At 40.8% G+C, this 14,649-nt stretch overlaps 1 protein-coding gene across 1 annotated transcript in view; it reads right to left on the bottom strand.

Annotated features, from left to right (window-relative positions):
• DNAH8 (dynein axonemal heavy chain 8) overlaps window positions 1-14,441 on the bottom strand; it is a 314,414-nt gene extending 299,973 nt beyond the window's left edge. Inside the window, exons 1-6 of the mRNA XM_068961103.1 lie at window positions 14,226-14,441; window positions 13,983-14,117; window positions 10,703-10,787; window positions 8,416-8,567; window positions 6,718-6,907; window positions 6,065-6,228 (exon numbers count right to left, since the gene is read on the bottom strand). Coding sequence (XP_068817204.1) covers window positions 6,065-6,228; window positions 6,718-6,907; window positions 8,416-8,567; window positions 10,703-10,787; window positions 13,983-14,117; window positions 14,226-14,396 — 897 coding nt within the window. The 5' untranslated portion in view covers window positions 14,397-14,441. The remainder of the gene's footprint in view (window positions 1-6,064; window positions 6,229-6,717; window positions 6,908-8,415; window positions 8,568-10,702; window positions 10,788-13,982; window positions 14,118-14,225) is intronic.
• Window positions 14,442-14,649: the final 208 nt, after the last annotated feature.

Here is a 14,649-nt window from a genome sequence, read left to right as displayed (position 1 = left end):
GGAAAGAGTAACATGGAAACTCACATTACCATATGTAAAATAGCTAACCAATGGGAATTTGCTGTATGGCTCAGGAAACTCAAACAGGGGCTCTGTATCAATCTAGGGGGTGAGATGGGGAGGGAGATGGGAGGGAGGTTCAAAAGGGAGGCGATATATGTATATCTATGGCTGATTCATGTTGAGGTTTGACAGAAAACAATAAAATTCTGTAAAGCAATTATCCTTTGATAAAAAATAAATTAATTAAAAAAAAACAACCCTCCACTCTTTGAGTGCAGGGGCCGAGGACTATGATCCCACATGTCACACCCAAATTAAAAAAAAAAAAAAAAAAAGCACAGCCTCAACAATGTTTGGGGTAATGTAAAATATATCAAAATACAATTTCACACCTAACATACTGACAACCATTAAAAATCTGACATTCCTAGTGTAATGGAAGATTTGAAGACATGGAAACTCTCATTTACTTAAGTAAAAAATTATTAATTAATATAACCACTGTTTGGAAGGCTTTGCAGTTAGTACCCAATAAAAGATTGCTATAGTACTTCTCTCAGCCATCCCCTAGGAAACTCTTGAACAAGTGCAAACAAGACCTGAACAAAGATATTTAATGAAGATGTATTGACATTATTATTGTTTGTAATAGGACAAAAACGTAGAAACAACTAACTTTGTTAGAAAATGGATGACATCACTCAGTTCAGTTCAGTTCAGTTCAGTCACTCAGTCGTGTTCAACTCTTTGCCACCCCATGGACTGCACATGCCAGGCCTCCCTGTCCATCACCAACTTCCAGAGTTTACCCAAACTCATGTCCATTGAGTCGGTGATGCAATCCAACTATCTCATCCTCTGTCGTCCCCTTCTCCTCCCGCCTTCAATCTTTCCCAGCATCAGAGTCTTTTCAATTGAGTCAGTTCTTTGCATCAGGTGGCCAAAATTTCAGCTAGAACATCAGTCCTTTCAATGAATATTCAGGACGAATCTCCTTTAGGATGGACTGGTTGGATCTCCATGCAGCCCAAGGGACTCTCAAGAGTCTTCTCCAACACCACAGTTCAAAAGCATCGATTCTTCAGCCCTCAGCTTTCTTTATAATCCAATTCTCACATCCATACATGACTAATGGAAAAACCATAGCTTTGACTATCCTGACCTTTGTCAGCAAAGTAATGTCTCTGCTTTTTAATACGCTGTCTAGGTTAGTCAGAGCTTTTCTTCCAAGGAGCAAGCATCTTTTAATTGCATAACTGCAGTCACAATCAGCAGTGATTTTGGAGACCAAAAGAATAAAGTCTGCCACTGTTTCCATTGTTTCCCCATCTATTTGCCTTGAAGTGATGGGACCAGATACCATGATCTTCGTTTTCTGAATGTTGAGCTTTACGCCAACTTTTTCACTCTCCTCTTTCACTTTCATCAAGAAGCTTTTTAGTTCTTCTTTGCTTTCTGCTATAAGGGTGGTGTCTTCTGCATATCTGAGGTTATTGATATTTCCCCAGAAATCTTGATTCCAGCTTGTGCTTCATCCAGCCCAGCGTTTCTCATGATGTACTCTGCATTTAAGTTAAATAAGCAGGGGGACAATATACAGCCTTGACGTACTCCTTTTCCAATTTGGAACCAGTCTGCTGTTCCATGTCCAGTTCTAACTGTTGCTTCCTGACCTGCATGTAGATTTCTCAAGAGGCAGGTCAGTGGTCTGGTATTCCCATCTCTCTCAGAATTTTCCACAGTTTATTGTGATCCACACAGTCAAAGGCTTTGGCATAATCAATAAAGCAGAAGTAGATGTTTTTCTGGAATTCTCTTGCTTTTTCAGTGATCCAACAGATCACTGAAGATATTAAGATATCTTATGATATCAGAAACAGAATATATTAAGAAGAGGTGGAAAGAATACACAGAACTATACAAAAATAGGTCTTCATAACCCAGATAACCATGATGGTGTGATCACTCACCTAGAGCCAGATATTCTGGAATGTGAAGTCAAGTAGGCCCTATGAAGCACCACTACGAACAAAGCTAGTGAAGGTGATGAAATTCCAGCTAAGCTATTTCAAATCCTAAAAGATGATGCTGTTAAAGTGCTGCACTCAATATGCCAGCAAATTTGGAAAACTCAGCAGTGGCCATGGGACTGGAAAAGGTCAGTTTTCATTCTAATCTTAAAGAAAGCCAATGCCAAAGAATGTTCAAACTACCACACAATTGCATTCATCTCACATGCTAGCAAAGTAATGCTCAAAATTCTCCAAGCTAGGCTTCAACTGTATGTGAACAGTGAACTTGCAGATGTTCAAGCTGAATTTAGAAAAGGCAGAGGAACAAGAGATTAAATTGCCAACATCCATTGGATCATCGAAAAAGCAAGAGAGTTCCAGAAAATCATCTACACTGCTTCTGTTCGGTCCTTACCATTTTCGCCCTTTATCCTGCCCATCCTTGCATGAGATGTTCCTTTGATATTTCCTATTTTCCTGAAGAGATCTCTAGTCTTTCCCATTCTATTGCTTTCCTCTACTTCTTTGCATTATTCATTTAAGAAGGCCTTCTTATCTCTCCTTGCTATTCTCTGGAACTCTGCATTCAGTTGGGTATATCTTTGCCTTTCTCCTTTGTCTTTAGCGTCTCTTCTTTCCTGATATCTGTAAAGCTTCTCAGACAACTACTTTGCCTTCTTACATTTCTTTTCCTTTGAGATGGTTTGGTCACTGCCTCCAAAATCATCTCAAAAACACTGTACAACATTATGAACCTCCATCCATAGTTCTTCAGGAACCCTGTCTACCAGGTCTAATTCCTTGAATCTATTCATCACTTCCACTGTATAATCATAAGGGATTTAGAACATATCTGAATGACCTACATGTTTTCCCTATTTTCTTCAATTTAAGCCTGAATTTTGCAATAAGGAGGTCATGATTTGAGCTACAGTCAGCTCCTGATCTTACTTTCACTGACTGTATAGAACTTCTCCATCTTTGGCTACAAAGGGCAATCAATCTGATTTTGGTATTGACCATCTGGTGATGTCTATATGTAGAATCATCTCTTGTGTTGTTGGAAGAGGGCATTTGCAATGACCAGAGCATTCTCTTGGCAAAAATGTTAGCCTTTGCCCTGATTCATTTTGTACTCCAAGGCCAAACTTGCCTGTTATTCTGGTATCTCTTGACTTCCTACATTTGCATTCCAATCCCCTATGATGAAAAGGACATCTCTTTTTATTTTTTTTATTTTTTATTTTTTTGGTGTTAGCTCTAGGTTTTGTAGGTCTTCCTAGAACTGTTCAACTTTATCTTTTTCGACATCAGTGGTTGGGGCATAAACTTGGATTACTGTGATGTTGAATGGTTTGCCTTGGAAATGAACTAAGATCATTCTGTCATTTTCGAGACTGTACTCAGTACTGTATTCTATAATTGACTATGAAGGCTACCCTATTTCTTCTAAGGGATTCTTGCCCACAGTAATAGATATAATGGTCATCTGAATTAAATTCTCCTATTCCTATCCATTATAGTTCACTGATTCCTAAGATGTTGATATTCAGCCTTACTATCTCCTGCTTGACCACGTCGTTTACCTTGATTCATGGACCTAACATTCCAGCTTCCTATGCAATACTGTTCTTTACAGCACCTAACTTTACTTTCACCACCAGACACGTCCCCAACCAAGCATCATTCCGGCTTTGGCCCAGCTACTTCATTCTTACTGGAGCTATTAGTAATTGCCCTCCACTCTTCACCATGGTAGCATATTGAACAGCTTCTACCCTGGGGGACTCATCTTGCAGCATCATATCTTTTTGCCTTTTTATACTATCCCTGGGGGTCAGCAGGCAAGAATGCTATTGAAGTGCTGTACTCAGCATGTCAGCAAATTTGGAAAACTCAATAGTAGCCACAGGACTGTAAAAGGTCAGTTTTCATTCCAATCCCAAAGAAGAGCAAGTTCTTTATATATTATGGATACTAACTCTTTGTTACACATGCTGATAATATTTTTCTCCCAGAAAGTCAATTATCTTTTAATGTTGCTTACAGTGATTTCTGCCATATGGATATTACTTTAATTTTTTTAGGTAGTCAAATGTGTCAGGTTTTTCTTTCATGGCTTCTGGGTTTTCCATCTGTCTTAATTAGATACTAATATAGCCCTACATAATGTTCTGATTTACCTATAGTTTTTGTTCTACTTTTCACATTACTCTCTAAAGGCTGGATTTGTTCACAGCGTGTTTTTGAGATTCATTCATCTTGTTGCATGTATCTCTTCTTTTAGTTTTAGCAATGATCCATCCTGAATCAATTTTTGTGTATGACAAGAGGTCGGGTTTATCTTAGATCTAATTTTTTAATATTTGCTTATTTAATGGCCATGCTGGGTCTTTTTTGCTGCACGTGGGCTTTCTCTAGTTGTGGTGAGCGGGGGCTACTCCTCCTTGCAGTGTGCAGCTTTCCTGTTGTGGTGGCTTCTCTTGTTTCGAAGCACAGGCTCTAGAGCGCAGACTCTGGCTTCCGTTGTTTGGCATCATGTCTAATCTTCCTGGACCAGGGATCGGACACATGTCCCCTGTACTGGCAGGCAGATCCTTATCCACTGTGCCACCAAGGACGTCCTAGATGTAATTTTTAACGATTTCTTGCACTGATTCTGCTTAACTGGAGACCATTTGCTGCAGTTGGCCAACTTGATTTTCTTATTTCAAGTTGTCTAATATCCTCATGTTAAGCTATTATCTTTTGCTTGCTCATTTTTATAAAAGAAGATCTATTTTGATTGATCATGAAAACTTGAGGAGATCTCCTCAGCTCTATGCAGGACAGAGCTTGACCTCTACAATGGCTTACAACTCCCCTACTTCCTCAGTGGCATTAAAGGTAACTGGAGGTAGACAAATACTCATTTTTATTACCTAGTGACTGCTACTGCTGCTGCTAAGTCACTTCAGTCATGTCCAACTCTGTGCGACCCCATAGACAGCAGCCCACCAGGCTCCCACGTCCCTGGGATTCTCCAGGCAAGAACACCGGAGTGGGTTGCCATTTCCTTCTCCAATGCATGAAAGTGAAAAGTGAAAGTGAAGTCACTCAGTCGTGTCCGACTCTTGGCGACCCCATGGACTGCAGCCTACCAGGCTCCTCCATCCATGGGATTTTCCAGGCAAGAGTACTGGAGTGGGGTGCCATTGCCTTCTCCATACCTAGTGACACCTGGAAGCAAATTCTAGGGTCAGCATCCAGGCCTTGATGGAGTTTCCAAAACTCCTCCAGAGTCTCCACTCTAGCTACACTTCCCTCCTTCTAGCAGCTCTGAGAGGTAAAATCAGAGATGCTTTTCTCTAACTCTCGCTTGCTCAAGACTTTTCTCCCCTAGTCCTCACTCAACTAAAGATTTCCTTCTCCAGTTCCACTCTCCTGTGCTCATGAACTGGAGATCTGTGAGCTGGTTTCTAGAGTCTATTTAGAGCAATTATATAGTATCTGGTTTGGGGCAGCCTTTGTAGTGTAAGTTGGCACCTCACAGAATGTGACACCATTTCTATCACTGCTTTTCTTACTGACAGAGAAGATGTATTTGGCCACAGAGCTGCAGACTTGCAAGTGTAGCACTAATATGAATGAGCCTAGTTTGAACCTCTCTGTCAACACAGACAATTTCACTGATGAACCAAAAAGCATTTATTAATTATCTAGCATTGTGGCTATGGGCTCTTCACTGTGTACTTTTCCTCTCTCTCTAATGAAAAGCATAAACAATATATAAAATATTGCAGATAAATGCTAGCTATTCCTGATTACTTATTATTTCATCCTCAAGCCATACTGTTATGGTTTCCTCCTTAAAGTGAGAAATATCTTAAAGGTGATTTTAAATGGTCCAAGGAGAACAATGATTTTGCACTGGAATCAAGAAGAGGCTGAATTTCATAGTAGAATCTGGAAGGCTCCTCTTCCCTTTACATACAGGAACAAAATGCAATGATTAGGACACAGATGAGAGCCACAACTCATATCTGATGAAGTCACTCGAGCCAGCTCACCTGCTCGATCTGTTTGTACCATATCATCAGCACGTCCTCTAGCTGATGAACAGTTTCTGAATTGCTCGCTGCAAGTGTCACTTCTTCAAAGGTATGCAGTTTGGGAAAATCAACATTGTCTATTTTCTTTAACTTAACTGTTCCCTCAATACTTCTTCTAGCACCTAAAAGGGAAAAAATAATACTGAGAAGAGATGGTAATGTCAGTGTGTTAAACATCAATGTGTGGTTTCAAGCTGTAATTACTAAAATGTTAGAGATTTAATATTTTATAGAAGTATAATTCTAATTGATGATTAGACTGTTATGATTATTTAAATTATTTATTTTTATCAATATGAGATGATTTATAGTTTAAAGAGAGTTAATAATAAAGTATATATTTTTAAATATGGTAAAAATTTTCACAAATAATATAGGAAGAGACTTCTTTCTCAACAGAAAATATAAAAAAATGTATCTTATGCCTTCAAAAATTCCTGGAAAGAGAAGTTGTAATGATTAAATGTCTTACCTCTAGGTCCCATAATTACTTTGATTAACATCATCTTTTAAGATGGAAATTTTTTCTCTAATGTTTATTTTGAATAACATATCTTATAGCTAATTTGCTTATTTGTAATAATTCATTAAACATTAAATATTATACTTACCATCTAAAAAGGAAAGGTATCTGTTGATGGTTTCAATGAAAATGTGTTTTTCAGATTCTCCTTGCTGGGACTGGTTTAAAGCACCCCAATTATTTGTTGCAAGAATAGCTGGTAGAAATATATTTGCCAGCATATTTCTAATCCCAACTAGCAGTCCTTCTGATGCATCCAGAACAGTAAATAGCATTTCCTGAAAGGATAATGTTCAAAGGTTATTTTATATGCTGGTCCCATTAAGAACTGAAAACCAAAATCTATTTTTACATTGCAATAAGTATAGATAATACATCTTATAAACTATTAGGAAAACTTAAGTGGTGGATATTAGGGTTCTAAAATCAACAAATTTATATTCTGCCTGCATTTAACCATTCAGATGCTTGCTCATCAAACAAACATTTTTTTCCCTGGTGCTTTAAATTCTGCCTAGGGAAGAAGTTATGGCCTGGAGCATACACAATGTGAAGGAAATGAAATTAAGCCTCCTGCAACAAGAAAGTTCTAGGTTGACAGTTGCCGTGTCTATGAAAAGGAGACCAGAAAACTATCAGTGCAAAGACAGAACAATGAAACTAGCCTTCTGCCCAGAAATTTTACACAAAAAAAATGCTGGTAAAAGGGTACAAACTTTCAGTTATAAGATGACTAGGTTCTGGGGATATAATGTACAACATGGTGACTATGTTAACAATGTGCCATGCTAAGTTACTTCAGTCATGTCCGACTCTCTGCAACCCTATGGACCATAGCCCACCAGTCTCCTCTGTCCATGGGATTCTCTAGGCAAGAACACTTGAGCAGGTTGCCATGCCCTCCTCCAGGGGATCTTCCCAACCCCAGGATCAAACCAGAGTCTCCTGTGGCTCCTGCATTGGCAGATAGGTTCGTTATCACTAGCACCACCTGGGAAGCCCCACAGTCAACAATCAGTTTCATTCAGTCACTCCAGTCATGTCCAACTCTTTGCAACCCCATGGACTGCAGCATATCAGGCTTCCCTGCCCATCACCAACTCCCGGAGCTTGCTCAAACTCATGTCCATCGAGTCAGTGATGCCATCCAACCATCCCATTCTCTGTCCCATTCTCCTTCTGCCTTCAATCTTGCCCAGCATCAGGGTCTTTTCCAGTGAGTTGGTTCTTCACATCAGGTGGCCAGAGTATTAGAGTTTCAGCTTCAGCATCAATCCTTCCAATGAATATTCAGGACTGATCTCCTTTAGGATGGACTGGTTTGATCTCCTTGCAGTCCACAGTTCAAAAGCATAAATTACCATATCATATATTTAAAAGCTGCTGGGACATCCCCGGCAGCCCAGTTGTTAAGACTTCACCTTCTAATGCAGGGGATGCAATCTTTGATTGGGGAGCTAAGAACCCACATACCTTTTAGGCAAAACACCAAAACATAAAACCGAAGCAATATTGTAATAAGTGCAATAAAGAGTTTAAAAATGGTCCACATCAAAAAAAAAAAGAAACCTTAGAAAAAAGTTACTAAGGGAGTAGATCTTAAACATCATTACCAAAAAAGAAAAGTAGTTAATTATATGAAGTTAATGCTATGCTGGTAATCATCTCACAATGTATTAAATAAATTCTTTGCATACCTTAAATTTACATAATGTTATATGTCAATTGTATCACAATAAAGCTGGCAAAAATATTTAACTATATATTTGAAAAAAATTAAACATACTTCCTGAATATTTTTAGTATTTATAGGGATATCGTTGCGACAGCGAACAAAAAATACACACTGTCCTTTTAGTTTCTCCGGGGCTGCGCTGTCTACATACAATCTCATCATTTTTGCCCCTTTGGTTGCTCCAGCAATAGTTCGACCACATTCTGAAAACAAAAGTCAAGAACTTAACATATGATCACATAACTGATTAAATGTGATAAATTACTGTGAGTCTTACACTGGTGTTCCCTGCCTCACTTTATTATAAGAACTTTTCAATATGATTGTGGGATAAAATTTTTTGCCTACAAAAAGATGTTAATAATTGCAAATCTTAATGTTGCCACCTCTGCGGGTGCCTTTCCCTGAGCTCCGCACTTTGCTCCTTCCGGCCTGGCCTCAGGCAGGGCCTTCATGCAAACTCTTCTGCCATCCCATCGTCCACCTTCTACCTCTAACCCTAACCCTTGCTAATCTTACATATTTTAGCCAGAATGCCACCTCTCGGTGAAACCTTCAGTGACTCCTCTAAGAAGATCCTGTCCCCTACTAAATATTCTCACAGCACCCAACTTATATGAAATCCTTCCTTGAGCTAATTTCAATGAAAACCTATCATTTAATTAGGTATCTATCTTCAGTGTTTGAAGATTCTTGAGAGTCCCTTGGACTGCAAGGAGATTAAACCAGTCAATCCTAAAAGAAATCAACCCTGAATAGTCATTGGAAAGACTGATGCTAAAAGTGAAGCTCCAATACATTGGCCATTTGATGTGAAGAGCCAACTTATTAGAAAAGACCCACATGCTGGGAAAGATTGAGGACAGGAGGAGAAGGGAGAGACGGAGGATGAGATGGTCAGATAGCATCATTGACTCAATGATTCTGAGCAAATTCTGGGAGATAATGAAGGGCAGGGAAGCCTGATGTGCTGCAGTCCACAGGGTTTCAAAGAGTCAGACACGACTGAGCAACTGAACAGCAACAAGATGAAAACAGAAGAACGTCATCAAGTGTTCTATTTTACAGTGCAAACTTTAAAAGAGACAGGAGTTTGGAGGATAGTGATGGACATGGTTTGGAAAACTCTAGGAAGGCTCTGAAGAAAAGAGAATGCATGAAGTGATCCCGAAGAAGGGTAGTATTTGTCTAGGTGGAGAGAAGAAGGGCATTCAGAGAGAGTCAGGATGGAGAGTGGAGAAAGGGGCACAGAAATGACTCTGGTATGAACAGAGAACAATGAAGCCTGACTTAGAGGGAGCAGCAAGTTCTAGTTAAGAGGAGACTGCTGCTGCTAAGTCACATCAGTCGTGTCCGACTCTGTGTGACCCCACAGATAGCAGCCCACCAGGCTCCCGTCCATGGGATTCTCCAGGCAAGAATACTGGAGTGGGTTGCCATTTCCTTCTCCAGTGCATGAAAGTAAAAAGTGAAAGTGAAGTCGTGTCCGACTCTTCGAGACCCCATGGACTGTAGCCTACCAGGCTCCTCCATCCATGGGATTTCCCAAGCAAGAGTACTGGAGTGGGTTGCCATTGCCTTCTCCCAAGAGAAGGCTAGGAGATGCAACTAAACAAGTACTGTGTGTCCAGCTTATGACAGGCCTTGGTGCAATAAATGAAGAGTTTGGGCCTAATAAAAGGTTTACTTACCAAGAATAAGTACTGTAGACTTCAGAGAGGGCATCTGACAACAGATACTATTTTTGGATCTAGAATCCAGAGACGGACATGAGATATGAGCCTAGTTTAAAGGCAGCAGAGGAGGAAAGCAAGAAAGAACCAATAGAGGGGACACAGTGAAGGTAAAATCCACAGGATTTATAAGATAAGTAGCCTAAGAGCAAAGGATGGGCCATGTACCTACTTATTAAGACAAAAGTTTACCAACCTGTTAAAGTAGCAATTCTTTTTGGAATAATGTGGAAAGTACGGAAAGCCAGATATTCCAACTACAGCTGCAGCAGACACAGGATGCTCGCCTAGGACCATAGGGAGCAACGGCTGTGCTTTCAGGTGGTTTCCTGACTATTTCTGGTCATCTGACAACATGTGTACAGAATGGCTCTCTACCTGTTTCAGGGAAAAGGCTATTAAACCCTAGTGAAAATGTATATTTGCAGGGGAAGTCAATGACTTTTATAAGGATGTTTTCTTCTTCAATCATTATGGTAATCCTGTAAGCTCCTGATAATTTCCTTTATAAACATAGGATTGTCTATGTATAAGAGAAAAGATATGCTACATTTTCACATTCATTCATGAACAGCTGGCACATTACCCTTGCAGAACATACTTACCAAGACCAGGTACATCTCCTTCTTGGTACAAAAATTTCAGTGTCTTACAACCATCTTTCATAAAAAAGAGAGTAAATGGTTCCAGCTGTTAAGTAAAAGAGAAATGACTTGTTTAGTGGCTAAGTCATGTCCAACTCTTTTGTAACCCCATGGACTGTAGCCCACCAGGCTCCTCTGTCCATGGGATGTCCCAGGCAAGAATACTGGAATGGGTTGCCATTTCCTTCTCCAGGGGATCTTCTCCAACCAGGGATCAAACCCAGGTCTCCAGCATTCCAGGCAGATTCTTTATCACTTAGCCACCTGGGGAAGCCCAATAAAATGACTAGGAAACTATAATAAAATAAACCAACAGAGGAAAACCAGTACCACCTCAAGGCTTGTAAGAGTGGGCATGGGGGAACAGCGGGAAGCAGGCTGAAAGAAGGAGCTGGGGGAGAGGGACTGCTCGGGAGAACACGGCCAGAAACAAGGCCAAGGAGGGAAGAATCAGGCTTCTTTCCCCTATTCCCTCCAGTCTCTTACTGGTACCTCCCGGAGGCTGAGCCACATGGAAGCAAGAGAGCAAGGGCACGTGGTAGATTCCAGAAAGGTCATCTTTCAGGAAACAGAACAGTAAAAGAGAATGGATCTGAAAGCCAACAAACGAACCACCACACCTGTTCTTCATACACCCAGTATCCTAAACCACACAACAAAACATACCATCCCCTGATCCTTATTCCATCTGCTTCCTCATGCATCCACTAACCCTGATGCCAATCTAGTATAAGTCCTGGCTTTGAACATGTAACGAAATAAGCACTCTAATCTCTCCCTGATTGTGACATTTGTCTCCATTCCTGGCTGTATGATCTTCCTTCCACTGTGGCTTTGCAGCTCACAAGGAACTCTTAAGGAAACACCTTTCTTGGCCTGAATTTTCCCTTAATCCTAGATTTCCCATCTCTTGCTACCTTAGCAGTATCTGACCTGGTCCATGATAGTCTTAAGGAATCACTTAACCACATAAACCCAAATCCAAGACATACCCCTGGAATGACAAGTGGAATGGTTTGCAGCCACCAGGCACTCCAGCATGCTAGCCAGTGAGAAAAACTTCCTCCAAGCAGAAAATGCCAGTCAAGAAAACCATGGGGCAAATATCAATACTTAAGGGTGATAGTATCACCTCTGTAGGCACCCATCTCCCGAGTCCTAGCATCAGTCCTCCTCTGAAGGCACTGCCTAGTCCCAATGTCTATGCCTAAAACTTCTGCAGAGCTACTGGGATTCCAATTATGAAGTCAGCCAACTATGTGGCCTTGTAAATTTCAGGTGAAACAAGGTTGATCACCTATATAGTTTCCTCCCTAACCAAGCACAGGAATGGTTCTTGGGACAGGCCTGAAGCCTGCGCCGTCTAAGAAACACTTTTTTTAGAAATTTGCCTTTCCTTCATCTCTTGGTCATCTGCTCAGTGATGAGTACAGGGCTGTTTCGTGTTACTTTCTTCTACTAGGAGAACAGGCAGACACACAAACAGGGTTGTCAGAGGAGCCAAAATAGTAAGGAAAGGAGGCCAGGAGAGATTGAAACAAATGGTGGCTCAGCGGTAAAGAATCCACCTGTCAATGCAGGAAACACAGATTCCATCCCTGATCCAGGAAGATCCCACATGTGTCAGAGCAACTAAGCCTGTGCTCTAGAGCCTAGGAGCTGCAACTGTGGAACCCACATGCTGCAACTCTGAAGCTCACGCGCCCTAGAGCCCATGTTCCACAAGAGAAGTCACTGCAGTGAGAAGCCCACACACTCTAACTAGACTGTATACGCTACTCTATACAACCAGAGAAAAGCCCACTCAGAACAAAGACCCAGCACAGCCATAAATAACTAATCTTTTAAAAGCAATACAAACAAACAAAACAAACTTGAGAATGGCAAAGAGAATCCTATTGCCATTGGGTGGTATGACCCATAGCCAGTACAGATTTCAGAATTTGTGGGGCCCAGTATAAAATGAAAATGCAGAACCAAATGTTTAAAAAGTATTAATAATTTCAAGATGGCAACAGCAGATCATTAATCCAAGTGCAAGGCCCTTCAGCACAGGGGCCTACTCGGCTAACAGCCTGCATGCCCTTAAAGCCATCTTTGGTCACATCCACATTCCCACATGGAACTTTGGTGACCTGAGAAACTGTGACTTTCACTGATCCTAGACTTGATGACAAGCTCAAGCAGTTAACAGTAATTTTATTGAAAATTAAGTTAGGACTTCCCTGGTGCCACAGTGGATAAGAATCTGCCTACCAATGCAGGAGGCACAGATTCAATCCTTGGTCCAGGAGGATTCCATATGCCATGGAGCAACTAGGCCTGTGTGCCACAGCTACTGAGTCCTCACTCTAGAGCCTGAGATCCATAACTACTGAGCCTGTGCGCTACAACTACTGAAACCCACAAGCCTGGAGCGCATGCTCCACAGCAAGAGATGCTGCCATAACAAGAAGCCCGCAGACCACAATGTGTAGCCCTCACTCACCACAACTAGAGAAAGCCTGTACCAAGCAACAAAGACCCAAAGCGGCCAAAAATAAATAAAAATAAATATTTTTAAAAGAGAATCAATGTCGATAAGGAATTTACAACAGAAAGTATCAAATTGTTTTAAAAGAAAAGTAATTTAGAACCTGAGCTATAAGGAAGCTGTAACACTGCTTCTGGGAACTACTATGAAAGTCACAGTTTATCATATATTACTATAATTAGGGTGACCATATATAGTAAATTCATCATCCAAAATTGGGACTGTTTTTGGAGTGAAAAGAGGAACTGTTAATAATTATGCCAGAAAAGTAGGCATGCAGAGATACATGGGAACCACCTCACTGTTTTCCAGTATATTCATGCAACAGTCACTGAGCCCTAGCTCTATGTTTGCAGTTTGTTTTTCTATCCAAATAATTTTCACTTGTAGGTTCTATAACCTGTACTTTTAAAATATCACTCTACCTGTGCTTTACTATTCCTCTTAACTTCTGAAGCCATTCTGAATTAGAATCTTAGCCCGATTCTAGTTGCCAACTCTTTTCCTTCCTTCCTTCCTCCACACTAGTAGGCCAAACTAGAAATATCATCCAGATGGCTATAATTACATAAAATAAAGCTTCCTCTCTAATCAGGTAAATTCCAACCGCCTCTTTCTAAATGTTTTGTTGTTCACAATGATCCATGTTTCTTAAATCAATCACTCCTCTAAAAGCAGCTAAAAGAGAATGAGAAGACTCAGACTTACAGATGGGCAATCCAAAATTAATTCTTCAACAGTTGCTATGTCCAGGCCAAGCTTCTCTGACAGAACTTCAAATATATATTTGTAGGAAGGGTCAATTTTCATTTTTCGGTTTTCTCTTGCATCTCTATATCTTGCCTAAAGAATGAAAACCACAGGTAAAAAAAAAAATGCAGTTATTAAGAAAAATCACCAAAACGTTTCATTTGAGATCAAACTGACACATATGAAAAACATAAGCAAAACCTGTCTCTCTTTTAATGTTTCCTGTAGATTTGGAATGCCACTCATACTTCGCCGATATTTGGATGATCTGCGGGAAGACTGAGAGAGCACATCAGAAAGCATTGACTGGGCCATTCGCGGTGCAGGCCTGGGTCGCACCCTGCCTGGTTCCAACTCATCATCATCTGGCATAACTATCCTTTCATCAGAAGGAAAGAGATTCAAATAATCACTTAAAGAGGAAGTAGGGCCTTTCTCGGAAAGAGAGCCTGTATCTCCCTTAGACACCTCTTCTCTAAGGGTTGGGGCCTCCTCGCTGGAAGGAGGAGGAGGAGTTTCTTCTTCTGCAGGGGGCGGAGCCTCATCTCCTGGATCTGGAGGAGCAACCCCTTCTGAACCAGGAGGCGCTGGTTCTCCGGACGAGGGAGGGGCTTCTTCTTCCGGA

This window comes from Capricornis sumatraensis, chromosome 22, assembly GCF_032405125.1.
Source record: "Capricornis sumatraensis isolate serow.1 chromosome 22, serow.2, whole genome shotgun sequence".
Taxonomy (NCBI): Eukaryota; Metazoa; Chordata; class Mammalia; order Artiodactyla; family Bovidae; genus Capricornis; species Capricornis sumatraensis.
The sequence above is the reverse complement of the archived record's forward strand: the minus strand, read 5'-3'. Positions and strand labels throughout refer to the sequence as shown.